This window comes from Girardinichthys multiradiatus, chromosome 18 (assembly GCF_021462225.1).
Source record: "Girardinichthys multiradiatus isolate DD_20200921_A chromosome 18, DD_fGirMul_XY1, whole genome shotgun sequence".
Classification (NCBI taxonomy): Eukaryota; Metazoa; Chordata; class Actinopteri; order Cyprinodontiformes; family Goodeidae; genus Girardinichthys; species Girardinichthys multiradiatus.
The window spans coordinates 19,959,808-19,984,703 of NC_061810.1; the positions used below are offsets into that span (position 1 = coordinate 19,959,808).

Here is a 24,896-nt window from a genome sequence, read left to right on the forward strand (position 1 = left end):
CATTGCCTGCCTGTTTGACCTTATAGAACTGGTTATATCACAATTTATGACCACCAGTCCAACAACTTAGAGAAATTAAAATGAACTTCCTGTTCCTGTTCACAGCTTACAACTTGAATTAGCCAAATATGTAGTCCCAACTTGAACTAGTTGATGTTTATTCATATGCTATATAGCCAAAGTCTTCATATTAAACAGGGAAGGCAAGTTTATTTGTATAACACATTTCAGCAACAAGACAATTCAAAGTACTTTACATGATGAACATATGAGAAAAGAAAACATAAGCAGTGTTCTGTAGAAGCTGCAGCTGTCTGACTGACTTTTTAGGCAGACCTGTGAAGACACTGTTGCAGTAATCATTTAAACTAAAGGTTTTGCATGGATACGTTTTTCAGCATCCTACAGGGAAATTGTTCCTTTAATCCCAGAAATGTTCACTGCAATTAGAAAACTATTGCAATTAGAAAACTGATAACTTTTTGCATCTTTTTGTTCCTCTCTTTGTTAGCATAATTGATCTAATTAGCGCTACATTTTCAATAAACTCTTCTCTAACATTGCTTTATCTACAAAGAGGATAACAATGGTCAGTTAGAGCACAAGATAGAAATTGCAATAAAAATGTGTAGAGCACAGCACAGACATATGTTGAATGCTTCTAGTACCTTTCTTCATTTTTATGGTCATGGTTTATAGAGTGGGAGCATTTGGCTTTCTGTCTCTTCCTGACAACAAACACATCCATGGAAATGCAGGTCTACTGGATCAGCGTTTGGCACTCAAATGGGTAGCCAATAACATTGCTGCATTTGGAGGTGATCCTTCCAAGGTAAAACGATTTTGTCCTTATCGTTTTCTAAAATCAAAGGACAACAAACAAACAAATTAATCTTCTACATTTGTACTTGCCTTTATTTCCAGGTGACAATATTTGGGGAGAGTGCTGGGTCAGCATCTGTGGGGTTTCACCTGCTCTCTCCAGGCAGCCATAGCCTCTTTCAAAGGGCTGTGATGCAGAGTGGCTCCCCTAATGCACCATGGGCCACAATAAGCCAGAGTGAAGTCTGGGACAGGTATTTGTGTTTAAGTATTCAGTTAGTTGGTCTGGGTTACTTCGTGTAGACAATTACATGGATTCCAGTGAACTAGTACAGTTACTTTTCAAAATGTCTTATGGCCATATAATTAAAATGGTTTGATACTGATCTGTAATTTTGGTCATGTTTGAGAGGAGGCCTGATACCTGGTACTGAAAGCAACTTTGAAATTAGGCCATAGAGAATATATTCACTGGAAGTTATTCTTTTGATTCTAAATATCCACACATATACAGGGCAGTGATTGGCAAAAAAAACTAGCATTTTAAAAACAAAATAGGTCTTGAAAAAGTATTTGTGCCCAACAGCTTTCTTTTGTTTTTTGGTTTTGTCACACTTAAATGTTTTTGTTCATCAAACAATTTTTTATATCAAACAATGACAACATTAGTAAATACAAAAAAAAAAAAAGTTTTCAGGTGATGATTTCAATTATTAAGGGAAAAAAGGTATTCAAACCAACTTGTCCTTTGGTTAAAAACTAATTGCCTGCATAAAAACCTAATAATTGGTTTTGCCACCCTTGTGTGTAACAACATTTCTGTCAAACATTTGTAAAAACTGGCACTAAAACGTTTACACCACACTCCCTTTCTGTACATCTGTCACCTATTTAAGATCCTGCCACAGTATCACAGTCAAATTTAATGATCTTCTCACAGTTATGTTTTTCACCACAACCACACAGCAAATACAAGTGAACAGGAACAATAAAATAAAATGAATACACATCTAAAATATTAGTTTAAGAAAAGTTTAGTTGATCAAAAACACATTTTTTGATTGCATTTTAAGCGAGATGTCGAAAATGCTCACCCTTAACATATATGGGAGATTATGTTGCAGGACAAAAACCTATGTTGCTAGCACTGTGAGATGTATGGAGGGTGTGTGATTTATTTCATTACCATCCACAAAATCTTTTTTTAGTTTGCTTTTATGTTTTGTTATAAAAAGGCCAAAATGTTGCACTGCACAGTTATGCAGTGTAATGATGCGGTGCGAGGTTGGAGAGAGCCAGTAACCTGTTATCCACCTCCTTAATCCAAAGAATTTGGCACAACTCACTGAGGAGGTTCCACACGGTCTCTTTATTAAAGCTTCTTATACGTTACAGAGAACTCATGCCTTAGCACTGCACCATGACTTATCCAGCTCTCTCTAAAAACATCAAAGAAAACTAAGAGCAGAAGAAGAGAAAGAAAAAAAGAAGGGGAGGAGGCGCCCCCTTGTGGTTGCATATAACCATCTCTAGGAAGTACAGGGGTTGGACAATGAAACTGAAACACATGTCATTTTAGTGTGGGAGGTTTCATGGCTACATTGGACCAGCCTGGTAGCCAGTCTTCATTGATTGCACATTGCACCAGTAAGAGCAGAGTGTGAAGGTTCAATTAGCAGGGTAAGAGCACAGTTTTGCTCAAAATATTGAAATGCACACAACATTATGGGTGACATACCAGAGTTCAAAAGAGGATAAATTGTTGGTGCACGTCTTGCTGGCACATCTGTGACCAAGACAGCAAGTCTTTGTGATGTATCAAGAGCCACGATATCCAGGGTAATGTCAGCATACCACCAAGAAGGACGAACCACATCCAACAGGATTAATTGTGGACGCAAGAGGAAGCTGTCTGAAAGAGACGTTCAGGTGCTAACCCGGATTGTATCCAAAAAACATAAAACCACGGCTGCCCAAATCACGGCAGAATTAAATGTGCACCTCAACTCTCCTGTTTCCACCAGAACTGTCCGTTGGGAGCTCCACAGGGTCAATATACACGGCCGGGCTGCTATAGCCAAACCTTTGGTCACTCATGCCAATGCCAATCGTCGGTTTCAATGGTGCAAGGAGCGCAAATCTTGGGCTGTGGACAATGTGAAACATGTATTGTTCTCTGATGAGTCCACCTTTACTATTTTCCCTACATCCGGGAGAGTTATGGTGTGGAGAAGCCCCAAAGAAGCGTACCACCCAGACTGTTGCATGCCCAGAGTGAAGCATGGGGGTGGGTTAGTGATGGTTTGAGCTGCCATATCATGGCATTCCCTTGGCCCAATAATGGGCTAGATGGGCGCGTCACTGCCAAGGACTACCGAACCATTCTTGAGGACCATGTGCATGCAATGGTTCAAACATTGTATCCTAAAGGTGGTGCCGTGTATCAGGATGACAATGCACCAATACATACTTACAGCAAGACTGGTGAAAGATTGGTTTGATGAACATGAAAGTGAAGTTGAACATCTCCCATGGCCTGCGCAGTCACCAGATCTAAATATTATTGAGCCACTTTGGAGTGTTTTGGAGGAGCGAGTCAGGAAACGTTTTCCTCCACCAGTATCACTTAGTGACCTGGCCACTATCCTGCAAGAAGAATGGCTTAAAATCCCTTTGACCACTGTGCAGGACTTGTATATGTCATTCCCAAGACAAATTGACGCTGTATTGGCCGCAAAAGTAGGCCCTACACCATACTAATAAATTATTGTGGTCTAAAACCAGGTGTTTCAGTTTCGTTGTCCAACCCCTGTAAGTACTGACTGTTACATATGCCCCCCTTGTAGATAAAGGCTGTCCTCAGCCATACACGACAATAGACACTTCCACAAAACTTACCAAAGCTACACATTGCCGTAAACTGCAGGTATATAAGGGAAAAGGTACCGGATCACACCAGGATACATATAGGTGGAAAACCAGAATATATAGCCAGTTTACTATTCAAAATACAAATCTAAAAACAGTGTGGAACACTTTTTCAAATTTTTTTTTTCTTCAATAACACAAACCTAGCAATGAACACACGAAGAACATTCAACAAAAATTCCACAAAAAGAAATGAAGATGGCTCTAAAATTACCGCCAACCTAACCCATCAGAGAAAACGTGCTGTTAACCTCAAAACTGACACAAAGCATAATGCATGTAAAATCACTTAAACATCATTCGAAAACTTATACTCTTTTAAGTCTGTCAGTATGATAACTATTTGTCCATTTATGATCTGCCCAACCAGTCGTGATTCTAGGGTGACGTGGGGCTCTCAGATTGTACTGTCCAGCACTACCTGAAGCACAATCAGGTTCAGCCACAGCAGAGTGGGCGTCAGCTACATCGGCAGGTGTCTGTGAGTGGCTAACGTCATTCGGCATGTCACAAAACGCATCAACTGAAGGGAGGTCAGGAATAACATTCTGAGAATTACTGTTGTTAAGGTCACTTTCCATGTGATCTGTTTGTGCAGCTGCACCAGCCTTTCTGTAACCGACAGAGTCCCAATTATGGAAAGGCTGCATTTTCACAACATGAAAAACTCCAGCATCCTTTCCATTTTCAACATCATTCAGTCTGTAATTCATGTCGCTGAGTTTCTGACTGACACAGAAAGGGCCTCTGAACAGTGGGGCCAATTTAGCTGTAAAATTAGCCAGTGCATCCGACCTTGGGTGAGACTTAACTCGAAGAAGATCACCGATCTCAAAGGCAGAATGATGGCGTCTCAAGTCAAAGTAGTGTTTCTGTCTTTTGTGGCTGAGGTCCAATGCAGCTCAGGCGTGGAGATGAGCATCCCTGAGGGTGGCTTTCAGAGTCTGGATAGGGCAAGCTCGGGTCATCCATGCCACCACAGCTTGGCTGTGTGATGAGGTCAAGAGGTGTGTCCAGCTCATGTCCATACAACATCATGGATGGGCTGAGACCAGCGCTATCATGTGGGGCTGTGCAAAGTGCAAAATAGATTTGCGCTAGAAACCTGTCCCATGTTGTGTGTTTGTCACCCACATAGGCACGGATAGCAGTTTTGAGTGTCCTATTTACACGTTCCATTGCATTCGTTTGCGGATGATAGGCTGTAGTTAGCCTGTGAGTTGAGCCTAACGCTGACACAACATGTTCAAATAACTCACTAACAAAGGGGACCCTCTGTCTGAAATGAGACATGTGGGACTACCATGCCTGGCAAATATTTCGCTTAAAAACTTGCCAGCTGCAACCTGAGCTGTGGCCTCTTTAACTGCGTACACCTCAATCCACTTAGAAAAATAGTCAATAAAGACCAGCAAATAAGCATTTCCTTACTGAGTGCGGGGCAAAGGACCCACAAAATCCACTCCGGTGTACTCACAAGGTTTTTGAGGCGCAATAGGGACCATGAGACCAGCTTGTTTTTGTTGGCTTGGTTTTGTGAGCTGACAGACTGAGCAAGATGCAACATAACGTTTAATGTCACCTGACACGCCAGGCCAAAAAAACCTGTGTCGAAGTCTCATCAGTGTTTTAGAAACACCAAGATGGCCAGCAGTGGGATGGTCATGATAGTAGCTCAACAGTGTTCCACGAAGAGATGTTGGGGCGAAAAGTTTGATACCTTTCAACGGGTCCAAACCGCACGTAGCCTTTGGGTCTTTGTAGTACAGCAAACTGTCATAGACAGCATATTGGTCTTGGTCTTTTTCGTTCATTTGAACTTGTGAGTCTGATTCCATAGCTTTGAGGAGCTGCACTGTCACAGGGTTGTCCGTTTGTAGCTGCCTCAAATGTGACCGATCTGACAGTAATACTGGGGGCAGGGAATGGAGGTCCAAATTGCCTATAACTGCATGTTCTGGCAGAATATCAATGGTGTGTCACTCACATTTGGCAAAGGATTCCTGGACAGACCATCAGGAATGGCGTTATGCGTTCCTGGCTTGTGGACTATTGAAAAGTCAATGTCTTGTAGTCTCAGAGACCAACTAGCCAGCCGGCCAGAGGGGTTCGGACGGGACATAAGCCACCTAAGGCTGTTGTGGTCTGTGAAAACAGTCACGTGAAAGCCTTCAACATGTGGTCTGAAGTGTTCTAAAGCCCAAATGACAGCCAAACATTCCTTCTTTGAGTACGGTTTTTCAGCCTTGTGTAGAGAACGACTTGCATATGTGACCACAATCTCTCGGTTCTCCTCATCTTTTTGCATCAAAGCGGCACCCAATCCAAGGTCACATGCATCAACATGAACATAGAAAGGTCGTCCAAAGTCTGGAAATCTATGAACGGGCGCTGAGGTGATCCGTTCTTTCAAAACATTAATGGCTTGCTGACACTTGTCTTCCCAGTGAAAGGTTGTGTCTTTTTGCATGAGTTTGTGAAGTGGGTCGGCATGTCTTGCATAATTTTGAACAAACCGCCGATAATAGCCAGCGAGTCCGAGAAACTGTCTGACCTGTTTCACTGTGGATGGCAACTGAAAATCAACGACAGCTTTAATTTTATCTGGGTCAGATTTTATCCCAGCAGGCATGATGCGATAGCCCAGAAACGTGAACTCACTCAGACAAAACTGACACTTTTTCAGTTTCACAGTGAGGCCAGCCACTTCTAACCTGCTCAAGATCTCCTCCAAATCTTCCAAATGCTGTTCAAATGTAGGAGAGGCCACCTCAATGTTATCAAGGTACACAGCACAAGTGTTATAAATCAGACCAGCCAGTACAGAGTTCATGAGCCTCTGAAATGTTGCTGGTGCATTACATAAGCCGAATGGCAGTACACAGAACTGGAAAAGTCCCCAGTGAGACACAAGAGCTGTCTTTTGTCAGGATTCTTCTGAAACAGAGACTTGCCAATATCCTCGAGCCAGATCTAGAGTAGAGATATACTTTCCTCTTGCCAAAAAGTCGAGGGATTCATCAATTCGTGGTAGTGGATAGGAGTCTTTTTGTGTCACTTGGTTCAGACCTTTATAGTCCACACAGAACCTTGGATCAGAACCAGGCCTGTTTACAATCACCACTGGAGCAGCCCATGGACTGGTGGATGGTTCAGTTATGTTGTCTTCCAGCATTCGTTGAACTTGTTCCTCAATCAAGCGCTTTTTAGTTGGTGATGTACGATAGGGAGGTAGGTTTATGGGTTTCGCAGTCCCAGTGTCAATCACATGTTCCGCCATTGTGGTGTGTCCAAGATGGCCATCGAAAATAGAGCTGAGTTGGGAAACTGTTCCAGAGTGTGGTCCTCATACTCGTCCATCACAGGACAGGCACTGTCATCAATAAAAACTGACCTAGTCCGTATATGGATAGTTACAGAGGCTCTCATCATAAAATCCATCCCTAAGATGAAAGGAGAAGACAGGTTTTGGATCATTGCGGAACGCTGATAGAAGCGCTTATTCATTGAGCCGATAGTCAGCCAAGTCATACCATCAGGAAGGCAAGGAGCATTGTCAACTAGATACACTGGAGGCCCAGCCACTGATGTGTTTTTTGTGGACAAACTCCATTACCTTTAATGAGATCAGCACGTACAGCCGAAAGCGCTGCATCTGTGTCCAGGGTCGCCTCAATGCAGGTTCCATTACAGTTCAGCTTAGTTTTAAATGGAGTGTTCCAGGGAGCTGTAGAGTCATTGTCCTCCACATGTCCAAGAATGTGGCCTTGGGGCTACAGAGTCTGCTGTCGGACTGAAGTCTCGATTTCCTATCCCAGCTTCAGGTTTGTCCATAGAGGTAGCAGGATGGAGTTCATTATGAGACTGAGCTGACACATGTCTATTAATGCGATCTTGGTTACAGCTGGGACAAGTTTTAGATGTATATCCAGGGCGTGAGCATTTATAACACTGTGGCTCAGCTCTCTGTTGCTTCCAGTGTGTCTTTGGAAGGTCCTGGTGACTATCAGCTCCCAGCACTGCGCGTAATTCATGAGTCCTTAGCAGCACCTCAGTCACAGAAGACATGGGTGAGCCATACAGCGCCACTCTGTATTTTTCAAGTGAATGTTTACATATTATTTAAATACGCTCCTGTTCAGGTGGTGGGCTCCTTGACTTGTTGAACTCACACAGCATATGAGCTACAAATGTCGGGAGGGGTTCATCAGCTGTCTGGACGCGGTCGAGTATGCCTCTAAAGATTCTTTCTTGGTTGTCAGTGGGTAGAAAAACTGTCCTGAAAAGTTTGCAGAAGTGTGTCCATGAACTGATGTGTGAACTGAGGGTCTTAAACAACTTACTTGGGTCTTTTTGTAGAAAATGGGGCAACTCATTCAGAATCTGTATATCAGTCAAATTCAGAGTGCTCATGTATGTTGACAAAGCCTGCAACCACTCTTCTGCATGCACTTCACCATCTCCAGCAAATACTGGGGGTTCCAGTTTAGCGTGATGTAGTGCAGCAGTAATCACCCTAGTGGTGTTAGTCAATTCAGTTGAATGAGCCTGTAGGAAAGAGCTATGTTGGGCCTCTTGAGTTCCAGGAGAAAGGCACGTGGTAGTTGATCGTCTCCCCCCAATCTCCCATGGGGGCACATACGGCGTCGAGGTGGCCACTGGAGACTGTTGTGCAGGGGTGTCACCCGGCCCACAGGAGTTTATTCTGTCTAGATGATCCATCATTTTCCGCTGCAGGGTCAAAGTGTCCTGAAGGACATCTTTTAGTTGTTTGACATCTTCTTTTAATTCCTTCACCTCCTGTCGGAGGGCTGAATCTCTGTGATGCTGTGCCACATATTGAAGTGGGTCAATGTCCATGATAGAGTCAAAAATAGGAATATCAGGTTCTAATGCCATCTTATCGTTCCAACTCTTTTGGAAGCATCCAAAAATGGTATAGATCCACAGTAAAAAAATTGTGCAAGCAGAAAAACTTATTTTGCGAAACACCAGTGCTGTTCAAAAATAATGCTGTATAAAAGATAGCTTATAGGAGATTAAATGTCCAAATACGGAACGTTAAGCGCTCGTAAATAGCAAAGCAAACGGCTTGATGATGATCCTTTTCCCTCTCTGCCATGCAAAAAGACAAAGATCCACAAAATAGTGGGTGTCTATTGAGTGTCTATTGAAAAGCAATCTCAAAAACTCAACAGGTCCTCCAGGAACAACAAATATATTGCGGCCTTGTCATTCGAGTATATCTTCTCCTCAGCAGATTATCATATGTACAGCACATGGGAACAATAATATTCGACAGGGACAGCTCACCATGGACTCCAATAAAATGCAGGCAAGGGTAGCTCACGTGAACTCCGACTCTGCTCATAAAGGGATCTCCGTAGAAACTATATGTCTCCCGGTACATCGACATCCACAAAAACTGGAAAAAAGTCACTTTTAAGGCCGGAAAAAAAACGGTAGTCCGGAGGAAAGGTCCAAAAATATGTTCAGGCGCCAATTGTAATGATGCAGTGCGAGGTTGGAGAGAGCCAGTTGTCCACCTCCTTAATCCAAAGAATTTGGCACAACTCACTGAGGAGGTTCCACACGGTCTCTTTATTAAAGCTTCTGATACGTTACAGAGAACTCATGCCTTAGCACTGCACCATGACTTATCCAGCTCTCTCTAAAAACATCAAAGAAAACTAAGAGCAGAAGAAGAGAAAGAAAAAGAGAATGGGAGGAGGTGCCCCCTTGTGGTTCTATATAACCATCTCTAGGAAGTACAGGGGTTGGACAATGAAACTGAAACACATGTCATTTTAGTGTGGGAGGTTTCATGGCTACATTGGACCAGCCTGGTTGCCAGTCTATGGTAATATGGTACAAGCACAATTACTGAAGTAAACAATCCGTCATGATACACTTCCAACAAACATTAAGTAGGAAGGGTCAACGGGGTGAGTGACATGCAGCCGCATTAGCAGGGAAAAAAAGAAGCATGGCGTTGCTCTTAACGGACTGGCTAACACATATGTGATAAGGTAAATTAGCCGCTTCATTCAGTTATTTTATAAGAAAGGACAAAGGACAGTAATCTTTCTCAACCTATTACCGTTAGATTTGTAGTCATAAAGGCCAAAGTTAAGGAGCATGCTGCTCTGGTAGACAACATGCATTTACATTTATATGAGCGTTCCTCAATAAAAAAAATGATCAGTTCAAATATTAATAAACATAAAAACACCACAGAAAATATATTTATTTCCTCAACACCAACAAAACCCTAATTTCATCTTACATAATAACCAAAATTGCTACAAATGATACAACATGCCAGTCTGGTTCACCAGACGCCAACTGCTCAGTCAGCTCATTTTTCCTAGTTTTTGCTCTTCCACCCCCTCATGTCCAAATAATAATATTAATATCTTCCTAATTAATTGCTTCTTTTCTGTCTCCAAATAAAATCCCTATGACATCCTGGCTGTACTCCTCATTATTGGTTACTTTTCAGCAGAAAGCCCTTATGCTGTCATATCAACAGTTCACCTCTCTTCCTCCTGCTGCACTGCCACCTGATGGGGAGCTTATACAAGTCCTTCTCAAAATATTAGCATATTGTGATAAAGTTAATTATTTTCCATAATGTCATGATTAAAATTTAACATTCATATATTTTAGATTTATTGCACACTAACTGAAATATTTCAGGTCTTTTATTGTCTTAATACGGATGATTTTGGCATACAGCTCATGAAAACCCAAAATTCCTATCTCACAAAATTAGCATATCATTAAAAGGGTCTCTAAACGAGCTATGAACCTAATCATCTGAATCAACGAGTTAACTCTAAACACCTGCAAAAGATTCATGGGGCCTTTAAAACTCCCATCCTGGTTCATCACTCAAAACCCCAATCATGGGTAAGACTGCCGACCTGACTGCTGTCCAGAAGGCCACTATTGACACCCTCAAGCAAGAGGGTAAGACACAGAAAGACATTTCTGTACGAATAGGCTGTTCCCAGAGTGCTGTATCAAGGCACCTCAGTGGGAAGTCTGTGGGAAGGAAAAAGTATGGCAGAAAACGCTGCACATCGAGAAGAGGTGACCAGACCCTGAGGAAGATTTTGGAGAAGGGCCGATTCCAGACCTTGGGGACCCGCGGAAGCAGTGGACTGAGTCTGGAGTAGAAACATCCAGAGCCACCGTGCACAGGTGTGTGCATGAAATGGGCTACAGGTGCCGCATTCCCCAGACCTGGGCTACAGAGAAGCAGCACTGGACTGTTGCTCAGTGGTCCAAAGTACTTTTTTCGGATTAAAGCAAATTCTGCATGTCATTCAGAAATCAAGGTGCCAGAGTCTGGAGGAAGACTGGGGAGAAGGAAATGCCAAAATGCCAGAAGTCCAGTGTCAAGTACCCACAGTCAGTGATGGTCTGGGGTGCCGTGTCAGCTGCTGGTGTTGGTCCACTGTGTTTTATCAAGGGCAGGGTCAATGCAGCTAGCTGTCAGGAGATTTTGGAGCACTTCATGCTTCCATCTGCTGAAAAGCTTTATGGAGATGAAGATTTCATTTTTCAGCACGACCTGGCACCTGCTCACAGTGCCAAAACCACTGGTAAATGGTTTACTGACCATGGTATCACTGTGCTCAATTGGCCTGCCAACTCTCCTGACCTGAACCCCATAGAGAATCTGTGGGATATTGTGAAGAGAACGTTGAGAGACTCAAGACCCAACACTCTGGATGAGCTAAAGGCCGCTATTGAAGCATCCTGGGCCTCCATAAGACCTCAGCAGTGCCACAGGCTGATTGCCTCCATGCCACGCCGCATTGAAGCAGTCATTTCTGCCAAAGGATTCCCGACCAAGTATTGAGTGCATAACTGTACATGATTATTTGAAGGTTGACGTTTTTTGTATTAAAAACACTTTTCTTTTATTGGTCGGATGAAATATGCTAATTTTGTGAGATAGGAATTTTGGGTTTTCATGAGCTGTATGCCAAAATCATCCGTATTAAGACAATTAAAGACCTGAAATATTTCAGTTAGTGTGCAATGAATCTAAAATATATGAATGTTAAATTTTCATCATGACATTATGGAAAATAATGAACTTTATCACAATATGCTAATATTTTGAGAAGGACCTGTACAGGTTTTCAGACATTTTCATTTCCCTGCCAAATATTATGGCTAACATGTTACTTTTTAAAAGCTGTGGTTTTGCCCAGCCTTTTTCTTCCTCATTGAATCATGTGCATTGAACCTTTCTGATGTATGTAAGGTGTGCAGTGCCATAGATGTCATTCTGGATCCCTTTGTCTTGAATAAGACATTGATTTGCACTTGGAGTAATTTTTGTAAATGTTGCACTGCCGGGACGTTTCACCACTGTTTAATGTTTTGTTTCTATTTGTAAATACCAGCTTTCAGTGTGGTTCATCTGAGTCCCAAAGCCTTACAACCGGTTTCGTAATCCATGGCAAACTGATTGATGGCAACTTTGTTGTCAAATGTTCTATAGATTGGGACATAATGTGTTGCTTTTGATATCTTTTATCCTACATCATCTTATGAGATCGTTTCTACTTAAGTGATTTCCTGATTCTACATATCAGGCAGCAGTCAGGTCTGGGTGTACCTACTGAATGTGAAGAGATTATTTCATTCATCATTGATGAATGAATTCATCTTTTAAAAACTGCTTTTTGTAGATATCCTTGTCTGTGGTAAAACTATTTACTAACCTGAAACATGTAAGTGTGATAAAAAAAGCAGCAAGAGGGAATCTGTAAAGAAGCAAATACATATTCACAGCAAATTCGTTATCAAAAAATTATTTCTAAAGTATTTCCACAATTTTGGTGAAAAGCTTGTTGATAAAGGGGAAAGGTTACCTTCAATTTGTTCCCCCAAAATGGGCAAAATTTTCTATTGATTCCTGGCTTTAATACCTCATGTATGACTAGGCTTTAGTCTCTACTATAAGTAGTAAATCCTGCTGTACAAAAGGTACAAAAGGTAGAATGAGCAACTTTTTACAGACCATTACAAACTACATCATTTAAGCATGTCAGTTTAAAGCAGAATTTTAATTTATAGTTAATGTTTCACATTCATAAAAACCTGATAATTTATCATTAAGGTAACCCCTGAACGTTTAGTTTTGGGTTCATTCAAAATGTGTCAAAGATATAGACTGCATTTTGTTAGCTGTCCAGTCATCACAACTAATAGTTTTTCCTCTTTATTTTTTTATGCTTACTGTTTTTCCAGGATTTTTTAAACTTCATTTGTGGTATTTACTTTACTACTTAGTGTTGCCATACTTCCTTGATGCTCATTTTATAAATTGCTTTATTGGCCTTCTTTTCCACAAACAGGTCCTTAATGCTAGCAAAAGTGCTGGACTGCCCTACGCATCATTCTGCTCATCTGGAAACTTGTCTGCAGCAGGCTGAGCCTCAAAAGATCTCAGTCAAACAATATGAAGTTATTTTACAGCCTTCAGTATTTTCCTTTCCTTTTGTCCCTAATGTTGATGGGAACTTCTTACCTGCTGAAGTTGAAGTAAGTTTCTAAATGTTTCTGTAACTGGTTTCTTTGGAAAGTGAAAATGTTGCACATAAATAGTATGTTTTAAACATAAAAGACACTATTGGACTTGTGTTAAATTGCTATTAGAAAAATTTGGTCAGCTATTGCTAAAGACCAGTAGAAAACCTTGGTTATGTGACCAAGACCCTCTAACCCTTACCTGTCATATAGAATCCCAAAACTAGAAAAGAAAAAGAAAATTGTTTTGCTGAAGTATGTTTAAAAAAAAAAATACAATAAATATGTACATTTTGTGTTAAATTCCGACATATAATTAAGCATTTGCAATACACAAACATAAAAAACAACGCAGAGACCAACAGCCTGACCCAATCCAAAGCACATTTTGGTATGAAAATCTGTCAGTTTAAAACTTTTAGGTTTAAGTTATATATTGCACATCAATTTACCAGAGACTCGGTGAGTTGTAAAAACATATTGTTTACTCAGAAATAAAAAAGTACAGTTTTTTGCTGTACCTATGGAGGTCTCCATGAATGTTTTAATTGTCTAGTGGGCGCAGAGCTGTTTCCTCAAGGGCTATGGTCATGATTACCAGGCCAGCAGCAGCATATAATTCCAGGAATTTTAATAGTGACAAGTTAACTTGAATACTGTTTATATAAGAAAAAAAACCATTATTAGACCAAAACATTCTGATGTCTCAAAATTACAGTTTACTTAATCAGTCCAATCCCACCTTGAAGCAATGCATGTTGGAGAGCTCAAAAGTCTCTAAAGAGCCATCTCTTTCTTCTCCCAATTTTGTTCTGTGCTAGGTCTCGTTGTAGCACTATAATCAACTTTGCATTAAAACTTCATAGTAAGAATGATACCGCAGGCTAATCAACTACCACATCTTTCTTCCTGTAGATAACATCTCTGAGCACGGCAGCTAGCAGCTTCTCAGTCAATCCAGCTAACTACAAATAAAACATACAGGCTAAGCTCTGATTGGTGGTTCCTACAGCAGTTGGGGTTTTTCATAAACCTTATAATTACAAAATGTGTTTTGATTTGTCCTAAAATATCTCAGTAATTTCTTAGGCCTCAGACAGAGCCTAGAAGTCCCTAACTTTTCCATTTGCAAAAGACTAATAAAATAAAAACAAAAACAGCTGAAGGAAAGAAATGGTAGGGAGCCCAAAACTAGGGGTTATTTTTGTGAAATCGAATTCAAATAATAAATAAATAGCCTTAAAATTGTAAAAAATTAAGTAATTGCTTGTGATGTGGTTGTAGCAATGATGTGCTGTCTGGAAAGTCCTGAATCATATTTGAACTGATTTTGCTAGAGCTGGCACTGCATTGATGAAACTAAAGGAGTTGGCTTTTTAACAGTTGTGGGGAATTAGTATAAGCAAAATGTTGACAAAAAAGACACGGTTCATAATTTTATTTACCCTATAGCAGACAACATTTTGTTCATGAGTTAAACAAGTTAACCCCTGTTAATACTGTACTCACTGGGGAAGTGAGGTTCATGCCCAACACATTCCTAATATGATTTTAATACTTAAGTATTTTAATCACATCTTTTTTTTATCTACAGGTGATGCTTAATGGCAGTAACCTTCCCAAAAAAGAACTGATGATAGGCTTGAATAAAGATGAAGGGACCTACTTTCTTCCCTATGGAATGCCTGGGTTCAGCAACACTGGTCAGAGTCTCATCAGCAGAAATGACTTTCTGAAAGGTGTGCCACTAGCAATGACTGATGCAAGTCTTGTTGCTAGAGAAGCAGCTATTTTTCACTACACTGATTGGACTGATGAGAACAATGGGATGAAAAACCGGGCCTCACTTGGTAGTTTAGTTGGAGATCAGCATTTTTTTTGTCCTACACTGGACTTTGCTCACAGGTAAGTTTCAAGTCTCAAGTTAATTACGTCATATGATTGGCCTAATAGCAAGTTTGTGATACATTGTAAGGTTTTCATAGATTTTTAGAGATACAAAAAGATGTCTAATGTCTAAGTGTGGTATACATGTTTTGATCCCTGATAGTAATACCAAACTTTGAAACTCATCCAAAGTTACCATGGGAATCTTCGTTATCGTCTTTGTTGTGTTCCACTTCATCCGGAACTGAGTTGCGGCAGCAGACTCAGTAGAGTCAGACAAGCCGAGAGACATCCCTCGGTCCCTCGGGCCTACTCCTGGTGGGACGGACCTGGAACACCTCCCGAGGGAGGCATCCAGGATGCATCCGATACAGATGCCCGAGCCACCTCAACTGGCTCCTCACGATGTGGAGGAGCAGAGGCTCTACTCTGAGCTCCTCCCTGGTGGGCGAGCTCCTCACACTATCTCTAAGGGAGTGCCCAGCCACCCTGCAAAGGAAGCTCATTTCAGCCGCTTGTATACGGGATATCGTTCTTTCAGTTATGACCCAAAGTTCATGCCCATAGGTGAGGGTAGGAACGTAGACCGACCATAGAATCGAGAGTTTCGCTTTTCAGCTCAGCTCTCTCTTCACTACAACGGACTGGCACAGAGTCCTCATTACTGCAGCAGCTGCATCGATCCGTCTTGTCAATCTCCCGCTCCTTTCTTCCCTCACTCGTGATCAAGACCCTGTGATACTTGAACTCCTCCACTTATGGCAGGAACTCCCCTCCAAGGAGTGCAAGCCACCCTTTTCCTGTCGAGAACCATGTCCTCGGACTTAGAGGAGCTGATTCTCATCCTAGCCGCTTCACACTCCGCTGCACACCACCCCAGTGAATGCTGTAGATCTTGGCTAGAGGGAGCAAGCAGAACCATATCATCTGCAAAAAGAAGAGACTAAATTCACTGGTGCCCAAACCAGACCCCCTCTGGCCATTGGCTGTGCCTAGAAATTCTCTCCATGGGAATCTTGGCTATATGCATTTCTCTGATTAATACTGTTCTTACCTGGCCTGTCAGTTTAGATGCATGGCCATAGCTCGATAGGTCTGAAGTTGTTCCATACTTTTTCCATTTTCAGATGACAGATTAAACAGAGCTCAGTGAGATGTTCAAAGGTTGGGATATTGTATTATAACCTAACTTTGCTTTACAGTTCTCCACAAATGTATCAGTGACCTGTCTGCTGTGTTCCTTGTTCTTCACGTTCCTGGTTGTTTAGTTTTGTTGCCTAACAAACCTGTAAGGCCCACGTACAACAGCTATATACTGATTAACTATATATTTACTAACTAGGTGACTTTTATAGGAAAATAGTTGCACTGGAATTTAGGGGTGTCATATTAAAGCAGCCTGAATACAAATGCATTCTAAACTTTTCAGATTTTCATTCCTAAGAAAAAAAAATAATCCGTGCATTATTTTCTTTCAACTTCAGAACTATTTACTACTTTGTGTTGGTCTGACATAAATTCCCAATAAAATACAGTCATGTTTAATAAATTGGAATATGCGTTCAGATGTATGATTAAATGTACCTTTTGAAAATAACAACAAAAATATAGAAGGCACTGAATGTTTCCTGATTTTTCCAAATATATTAGCCAAACAAAGGAAACATTTTCTGTCTAGCCTACTTACAGTAATGTACATATTACAGAATATTACATAACTGTAAAAAAATTATTGAAGTCAAAACCCTATAGAAGACAAAACTTTATTTAATGCAATCAATGAGTGAAATATGCAAATACATTATGATGGATGTTTTAATTCAATTTAGTTTATTTATATATCGCCAGTTCACAACACATGTCATCTCAAGGCACTTCACAAAGGTCAGGTACATACATTCCAGTTAATCCTAACCATTGAACAGTGCAGTCAGATTCAGTTATTTATTCAAATTGGATAAAAAGTTTTTCTGTCTAAGGAAACCCAGCAGATTGCATCCAGCCATTGACTTGCAGCATTCCCTCCTCCCAGATGAGCATGTAGAGACAGTGGACAGTCACTGGCGTTGACTTTGCAGCAATCCCTCATACTGAGCATGCATGTAGCGACAGTGGAGAGGAAAAACTCCCTTTTAACAGCACGAAACCTCCAGCAGAACCAGGCTCAGTGTGAGCGGCCATCTGCCACGACCGACTGGGGGTTTGAGAGAACAGAGCAGAGACACAAAGAGAAAAAAGAAGCACTGATCCAGGAGTCTTTTCTATGGGAAGGAAAAGTAAATGTTAATGGATGTAGCTCCTTTAGTCGTTTCACCCAGAGAGAAAAAACAGATAAACTCTGAGTCAGTTTTCAAGGTTAGAGTCTGAAAGAGAGCACATAGAGTTAGTCACAGTAAAAGCTCAGTCAATTGCCATGTCTAGGAGAGAGAAAGGGTTAAACACTGAAAGACAGGGCCATGTGGGTTATCGGTAGAGGGTGAGCATTAAGTTGTTGCCAGCAGAAGCCTGGACAATGCCCCTCTCCAGAAAGGTGTCACAGGTAGACACAGAGTCAGGTCAGGTGGCCAGGTGTAGCTTGTAGGAAGAGAAAAGAGGGAGAACATGAAGTTAAAAACTGAAATAACAGCAAATAATGCAGAATTAGAGAGTAGTGTGAGAATGTAGCAAAGATGGTGAAAGTGGTCATTATGTCCTCCGGCAGCTTAAGCCTATATCAGCATAACTACAGATAGCTCAAGATAACCTAAGCCACTCTAACTATAAGCTTTACCAAAAAGGAAAGTTTTAAGCCTAGCCTTAAAAGTAGACAAGTTGTCTGCCTCACAGACTAAAAGTGGGAGCTGGTTCCACAGGAGAGGAGCCTGATAACTAAAAGATCTCCTTCCCATTCTACTTCTAGAGACTCTAGGAACCACAAGTAAACCTGCAGTCTGAGAACAAAGTGCTCTGTTAGGAACGTATGGAACAATCAGATCTCTGATGTATGATGGAGCTAAATCATTAAGGGCTTTATATGTGAGGAGGAGAATTTTAAATTATATTCTGGATTTAACAGGGAGCCAATGAAGGGAAGCTAAAGTAGGGGAAATATGATTTTGGCAATGTTCCGGAGATGAAAGAAGGAAATCCTAGAAACCTGTTTAATAGGGGATTTAAATGACATGTCCTGGTCAAAAATAACACCAAGGATTTTTACTTTATTATCGGAGGTCAATTTAATGTCATCCAGGTTAAGTGATTGACTAAGCAGTTTCTTTTTTAAAGACTCCAGTCCAAAGACAACCACTTCTGTCTTGTCTGAATTTAGAAGCAGAAAATGTAAAGTCATCCAAGTTTGTATGTCTTCAAGACATGCTTGTAGTCTATCTAACTGGTTGGGCTCATCAGGATTCATGGATAAGTAAAGCTGAGTGTCATCAGCGTAACAGTGAAAATTGATTCTATGCTGCCTGATAATTTTACCTATTGGAAGCATATATATAGTAAAGAGAAATGGCCCAAGTACTGAACCCTGTGGTACTCCACAATTAACCCTGGAGTTTAAAGATGATTTATCATTTACATGAACAAACTGGAACTTGTCAGACAAATAAGATTTAAACCAGCCTAGCGCTGTTCCCCTGATTCCTACAGCATATTCCAGCCTTTCTAAGAGAATATTGTGATCGACTGTATCAAATGCAGAACAGGACAAGTACAGACACAAGTCCATTATCTGAGGCAATAAGAATATCATTAGTGACTTTCAGCAGAGCTGTTTCAGTGCTTTGATGAACTCTGAAGCCTGACTGAAACTCTTCAAACAGGTCATTGCTGTATAAATGCTCACACATTTGATTAGCACATTTGATTTCAGATGCTGCTTGACGGACAGACAGACAGACAGTGTCTATGATATCCAAAAAAAATAGATCTGATGTGGCTCAATGCATTTCTTTTAGTACCATGACATTCTGGATATGGCGTGTTGCTGTAAGAGTGGGATGCAATCTGAATTCTTGAGTCCTATTTTGAGGAAAGAGTTTCAATTGCCTAAGGCTTTATGAGCCATGAAATAAATGAGTCACCTCTGAACTTTTTAGTACTGTGACAGTAATTCTAACTTTTATCGCTACAAAAAAAACAAAAACAAAAAAACAATCAACTTATATCAACTGTCTTTTGCATCTGTTTAGGCTAGCAGTAGTGCCTACTGCAAGGTAAAACATTTTTTTTGTAAATTTGTTATATTAATGACTTTATGACTTTTTTAGGTACTCACAAGGTGGAGGTAAGACCTTTCTATATTTCTTTGACCACATGTCATCCATTAATCCCTGGCCAGTCTGGATGGGCGTAATGCATGGCTACGAGATAGAATTTGTCTTTGGAATGCCTCTGGATGCTTCCCTTGGATACACGAACAATGAACGAAACATGACCAAAAAGTTTATGAAGCACTGGGCTAACTTTGCCCGCACTGGGTAAGCTAAACAGGATTAGTTATGCAGAGGTTCTGAAAAACTTGAAGACACTTCTGTGAGTTTTATTTTATCTTTTCAGGAATCCAGGGATTGATGGGTCTGCTTGGCCAGTATTTACCGCCGAACGTCAGGAGTACATCACTTTGAACTACAATCATCCAGAACAAAAGAGCATGATGAGAGCTAAAGAATGTCATCTCTGGAAGAAATTGCTGCCTCGAATTCAGAAGACCTCAGGTTAGAAATGAACGTCCATAAGTCCCTTGGAACACACTGACAACTAAATCCACAAACACACTAAGTTCCATGTAGAGCATCTTTAGTTGGAAACACTCCCAAAGAGGTGTTTTGCCTGTGGACACTTGCCATTCTGGTTTGTGCCCAAATTTGTTTACAACAAATGTTGGTTCAAATTAGGTTCATATTCAAATAAGCCAATAGTGCAGTTTTGTACATTTAAAGAGAATAGAGAAAATAGGATATAGAGAAAAACAATGACAGAAGTATACATTCTTATATATAAATTAATGATTTTTTTGCTGCTAAAAATTTTAAGATATTCTTTATACGCAAGGCGTCTTTATGTTCTCTTCCTCAATATGATTGACTACTGCTAGTAGCTGTGAGTCAACATAAACATTTCTTTGACAGAACTTGGTTCACTGATTAAAAGGCAGTATGAAGCCCTGACCTCAACTAAATCAAGAACATGTACAAACATATCTAAATTTATTTGAACACAGTAATTTCTAAAAAATTACTCATAGCAAAATCTGTAGCAACTTCATGTAAATTTGAAAACCCATCTAGGTGAAGCTTGCAAGGCTTTGTTCATCCATTTTGATTAATGAGAATTACCATTTGTTGTACCTTGTTTACTCCAGACAACCTAAATATTAGAGAAATCTTTGCATCAGATTGTTTTTCTAAGAAAGATGTGGGTTCTATAGCCATTTTACTGAAACAAAAATTCTGCTTAAAGAAGAAATTATAGCATGTAACTAAAACTATCCCTTGTGAAAAATTACTTCACTATCCCTCTGCTGTTTTTCTTTTACAGATGAGCTGCAGTCATGTAACGCAAGTGGGATTATCATCCGCTGTAGTTGGCTATTCATTATTTTATTAGCTATAAGTTTGTTGATGTAAAAGGTGGTTACCAGTTGCTCTTATATCTGACAAATGTTATCAGACCACCACCTGAAGCCAATAGCTTGTTTTTCAAATCAGTTCTGGCTTACTACCATTGTAAGATCCACCTATTTAATTATCCACAGATATAAAACAGAAGTAACTTACTGCTTACACAAAGCAAGCTTACATTTCTGAATTAGCTGGATACAAACAGTATTGTTAGTAATACTTACTATGTAGCTACAATAGTTGCTTGGGTGAATAAGTAAAAAAGTCCCCTTATATTTGAGTTCTGTAGTTCCACTTAAGGGCTCAGCTGAAACATGTTTTAAAAAAGGCCTATATTTATGTGGATGCAAAAAAAAATTTTTACACTGATTGAGTTACTTACTATACTAATTAGCAATGACCATTGAATGAAAACTAAATATGTTAATGTATGGTTGTAAAATGGTAGGTTATTATTAAAACAAGTTTATTCTGTGTCCTGCTTTGACTGTTTTTTTTATTTGTCACTTATTCTTTCTAATCTGTTTTGTATATGCCTTGTTAACTCTAGATTTTAAACACCAATGTGAAATTGAAGGATTAACAACAGAATTGGCCAATATCTTTAAAAAAAAATCAGATTTAAGCTGATGGTCAGTACTTTCACTACAATACCAAACTCATCTCTAAGCTCTAAGTCCTGTTCTCCTCATGTCAAGCTGTACGTTTTTGCCTGTTTTTTATCATGAAAAATTATTCAACTCACTGTACTGCTCCTGCATTCCTGTCTGCACTTGAGTCCTACTCCAAAAGCAGTACATCTTTACAGGATGTATTATTTTTTACACTTTTCTTTTGATTTTAAATAACATTTTAATTTAGGATCTGGTTATTGATCTGCTGTGTTGGAAAAAGGTTTTAAAAAATACATTACCACATCATAGTTACATAAACAAAAAAAACAAACAAAAAAAACAATCATTGCTTTACTGGTACCAACTATTAAGAACAAAGCGTGATCTGCAGAGTTATAACTCTTTCTTCCCCACCTATTTTGCTATTTTGTTTCATTCTGACCTGCAATTTAAATGTTTTTCAATCTTGTTTAATGTAATGGGTATGAACAAAATAGTCTCAAGTTAGTGCAGTAAAAAAAAAATATATATTATATAGAAAAAAAAAAGAAAAACATTGAAAATTGTCATGTCCATATGTATCCACTGTCATACTGGCTTGTGTTTTGAGTTTGTGTTTTGTTCAATTATTTGGTCTAGTCCTTTGTTCTCTGTCTCGCTGCACCCCAAGCCCACACCTGTTCTGTGTTTTTCCCAGATTCTTTGGTCACGTTTGTCATTGTTTCCCCCTGCTGTTCAGTTTTGTATTTAAGCCCCTTTGATTCCGTTGTTACCCGCAGGTTCCTTGTGCGTGTTTGCGTGTGATTGCTACCCTGTCTGTTCCTACCATGAACATTAAAGTCTCGTTTTACCTGCAAACCTTGAGCTTCAGGAGTTCATCACTGCATATTGGTCAATCAAAAACCCATATTATGACAAAAGGAACCAGCCAACGGGACCAAGTAGGGAGAATGGAGAGGGAATTCAAAAGGGGTGAGATTCTGGTCAAGTTGTTTTCTCACCTAGTGACCTCTCCCATCTCACAAGCAAACAAGATGGCGCCGCAGATGGTCGCCTCAGCGTGTTGGTGCGCATTGTTTTGTTTTGTTTTTTGCTTTAAAACGGTCTTCTGTGATGGTACCCGGAGCTCTCTCACCAGAGAAGAACTCATGAACATCAGGGCTACTACACCAGAGGAGTTATTTCCCACTTTTCTGCCTACTGCTCTGGAATTTTTGGACATTCTGGTCAAAGGTGCGCTCACCTTTGTTCACGCGGTGAAACGCCGGAAGAGAGGGAAACGGGCTGGGGTGCTGGTACGACTTCGCCAGCATGGACTACGAACACCGTTACCTGGAATATTTCTCTCTAACGTGCGCTCACTTCCCAACAAAATTGAGGAACTACAACTGCTGTTGGGGAAAAACAGGGACTTTTATTCATCGGCAGTTTTGTGCTTCACGGAGACGTGGCTGTGTGGATTAATACCGGACTCTGCGCTGCAGCTGGCAGGATTCCAGCTCTACAGAGCAGACAGAGACACAGAACTCTCCGGCAAAGCAAAAGGTGGAGGAATCTGTTTTTACCTCAACAGTGGTTGGTGCAACGACGTGACAGTGATTCAGCAGCACTGTTCTCCAGACCTGGAAGCCTTCATCATAAACTGTAAGCCTTTCTATTCCCCCCGTGAGTTCGCTTCGTTCATCCTGGTCGGTGTTTACATCCCGCCGCAAGCTAACGTGCAGGTCGCACAGCGCATGCTCGCCGACCAGATACTGAGTGTGGAGCGGACCAACCCGGACTCCTTAGTAATCGTCGTTGGTGACTTTAACAAAGGTAATCTGACCCACGAACTCCCCAAATATAGACAGTTTATAAAATGTCCGACCAGAGAGGACAACATTCTGGATCACTGTTACACCACCATCAGAGACGCTTATCACGCCGTCCCACGTGCTGCACTGGGCCAATCCGACCACATAATGGTCCACCTGATTCCTGCATACAGGCAGAAACTAAAGCTCTGCAAACCTGTTGTGAGGACGACAAGGAAGTGGAGCAGTGAAGCTGTGGAGAATCTCCAGGCGTGTTTAGGCTGTACAGACTGGGATGTGTTCAGGACTACTACCAACAGTCTGGACGAGTACACAGAGGCTGTGACTTCCTACATCAGCTTCTGTGAGGACAGCTGTGTACCATCATGCACCAGGGTGAGTTACAACAACGACAAACCCTGGTTCACAGCTAAACTCAAAAGGTTAAGACTGGATAAGTAAGAGGCCTTCAGGAGTGGGGACAAAGACATATACAGAGAGGCAAAGTACAAGTTTGGCAAGGCAGTGAAAGAGGCCAAACGACTGTACTCTGAGAAGCTCCAAAACCAGTTCTCAGCCAACGACTCTGCGTCTGTCTGGAAAGGGCTCAAGCAAATCACCAACTACAAGCCGAAAGCCCCCCACTCCATCAACGACCGATGCCTCGCCAACGACCTGAACGAGTTCTACTGCCGCTTTGAAAGACAAAGGGACAGTCCTGCAACCATCCCCCACGACACCCCCCAACAGCTGCAGCCACAATCCACCACCCCCATCTCTCCAACCTCAAGAGGGGCCTTGGCACCTCCAACCCCCACCCTGAAGTTCCCCCCCACCAGCCCCCTACCCACGCCGAGGACGGCTCTTTCCATCCAGGAGAGGGACGTAAACAAACTCTTCAGGAGACAGAACCCCCGGAAAGCTGCTGGTCCGGATTCTGTCTCACCAGCCAGCCTAAAGCACTGTGCTGATCAGCTGTCTCCAGTCTTCACAGACATTTTTAACACCTCACTGGAGACATGTCATGTGCCAGCCTGCTTCAAGTCCTCCACCATCGTCCTTGTTCCCAAGAAGCCAAGGACCACAGGGCTTAATGACTTCAGACCCGTCGCCCTGACCTCTGTGGTGATGAAGTCCTTTGAGCGCCTTGTGCTCTCACACCTAAAAGACATCACCGACCCCCTCCTGGACCCCTTGCAGTTTGCCTACAGAGCCAACAGGTCTGTAGACGATGCAGTCAACCTAGCCCTTCACTTCATCCTCCGGCACCTGGACTCCACAGGAACCTATGCCAGGATCCTGTTTGTGGATTTCAGCTCTGCCTTCAACACCATCATCCCAGTTCTGCTACAGGAGAAGCTCTCCCAGCTGAGTGTGCCCGACTCCACCTGCAGGTGGATCACTGACTTCCTGTCTGACAGGAAGCAGCGCGTGAGGCTGGGGAAGCACGTCTCTGACTCCCTGACCATCAGCACCGGTTCCCCCCAAGGCTGTGTTCTCTCTCCTCTGCTCTTCTCCCTGTACACCAACAGCTGCACCTCCAGTCACCAGTCTGTCAAGCTTCTGAAGTTTGCGGACGACACCACCCTGATCGGACTCATCTCTGATGGTGACGAGTCCGCGTACAGATGGGAGGTGGACCATCTGTTGGACTGGTGCAGCCAGAACAACCTTGAGCTCAACGCTCTAAAGAC

At 41.4% G+C, this 24,896-nt stretch overlaps 1 protein-coding gene across 3 annotated transcripts in view; it reads left to right on the forward strand.

Moving 5' to 3' along the window:
• Positions 1-21,269, forward strand: part of LOC124883561 (acetylcholinesterase-like) — a 29,338-nt gene extending 8,069 nt beyond the window's left edge. For all 3 annotated transcript variants that reach the window (XM_047390716.1, XM_047390714.1, XM_047390715.1), the window contains exons 4-10: positions 700-832; positions 925-1,076; positions 13,131-13,317; positions 14,897-15,207; positions 19,443-19,652; positions 19,732-19,889; positions 20,713-21,269. In XM_047390716.1, the coding sequence (XP_047246672.1) occupies positions 700-832; positions 925-1,076; positions 13,131-13,317; positions 14,897-15,207; positions 19,443-19,652; positions 19,732-19,889; positions 20,713-20,801 (1,240 nt within the window). In that variant the 3' untranslated portion in view covers positions 20,802-21,269. The remainder of the gene's footprint in view (positions 1-699; positions 833-924; positions 1,077-13,130; positions 13,318-14,896; positions 15,208-19,442; positions 19,653-19,731; positions 19,890-20,712) is intronic.
• The last annotated feature ends 3,627 nt before the right edge of the window (positions 21,270-24,896 follow it).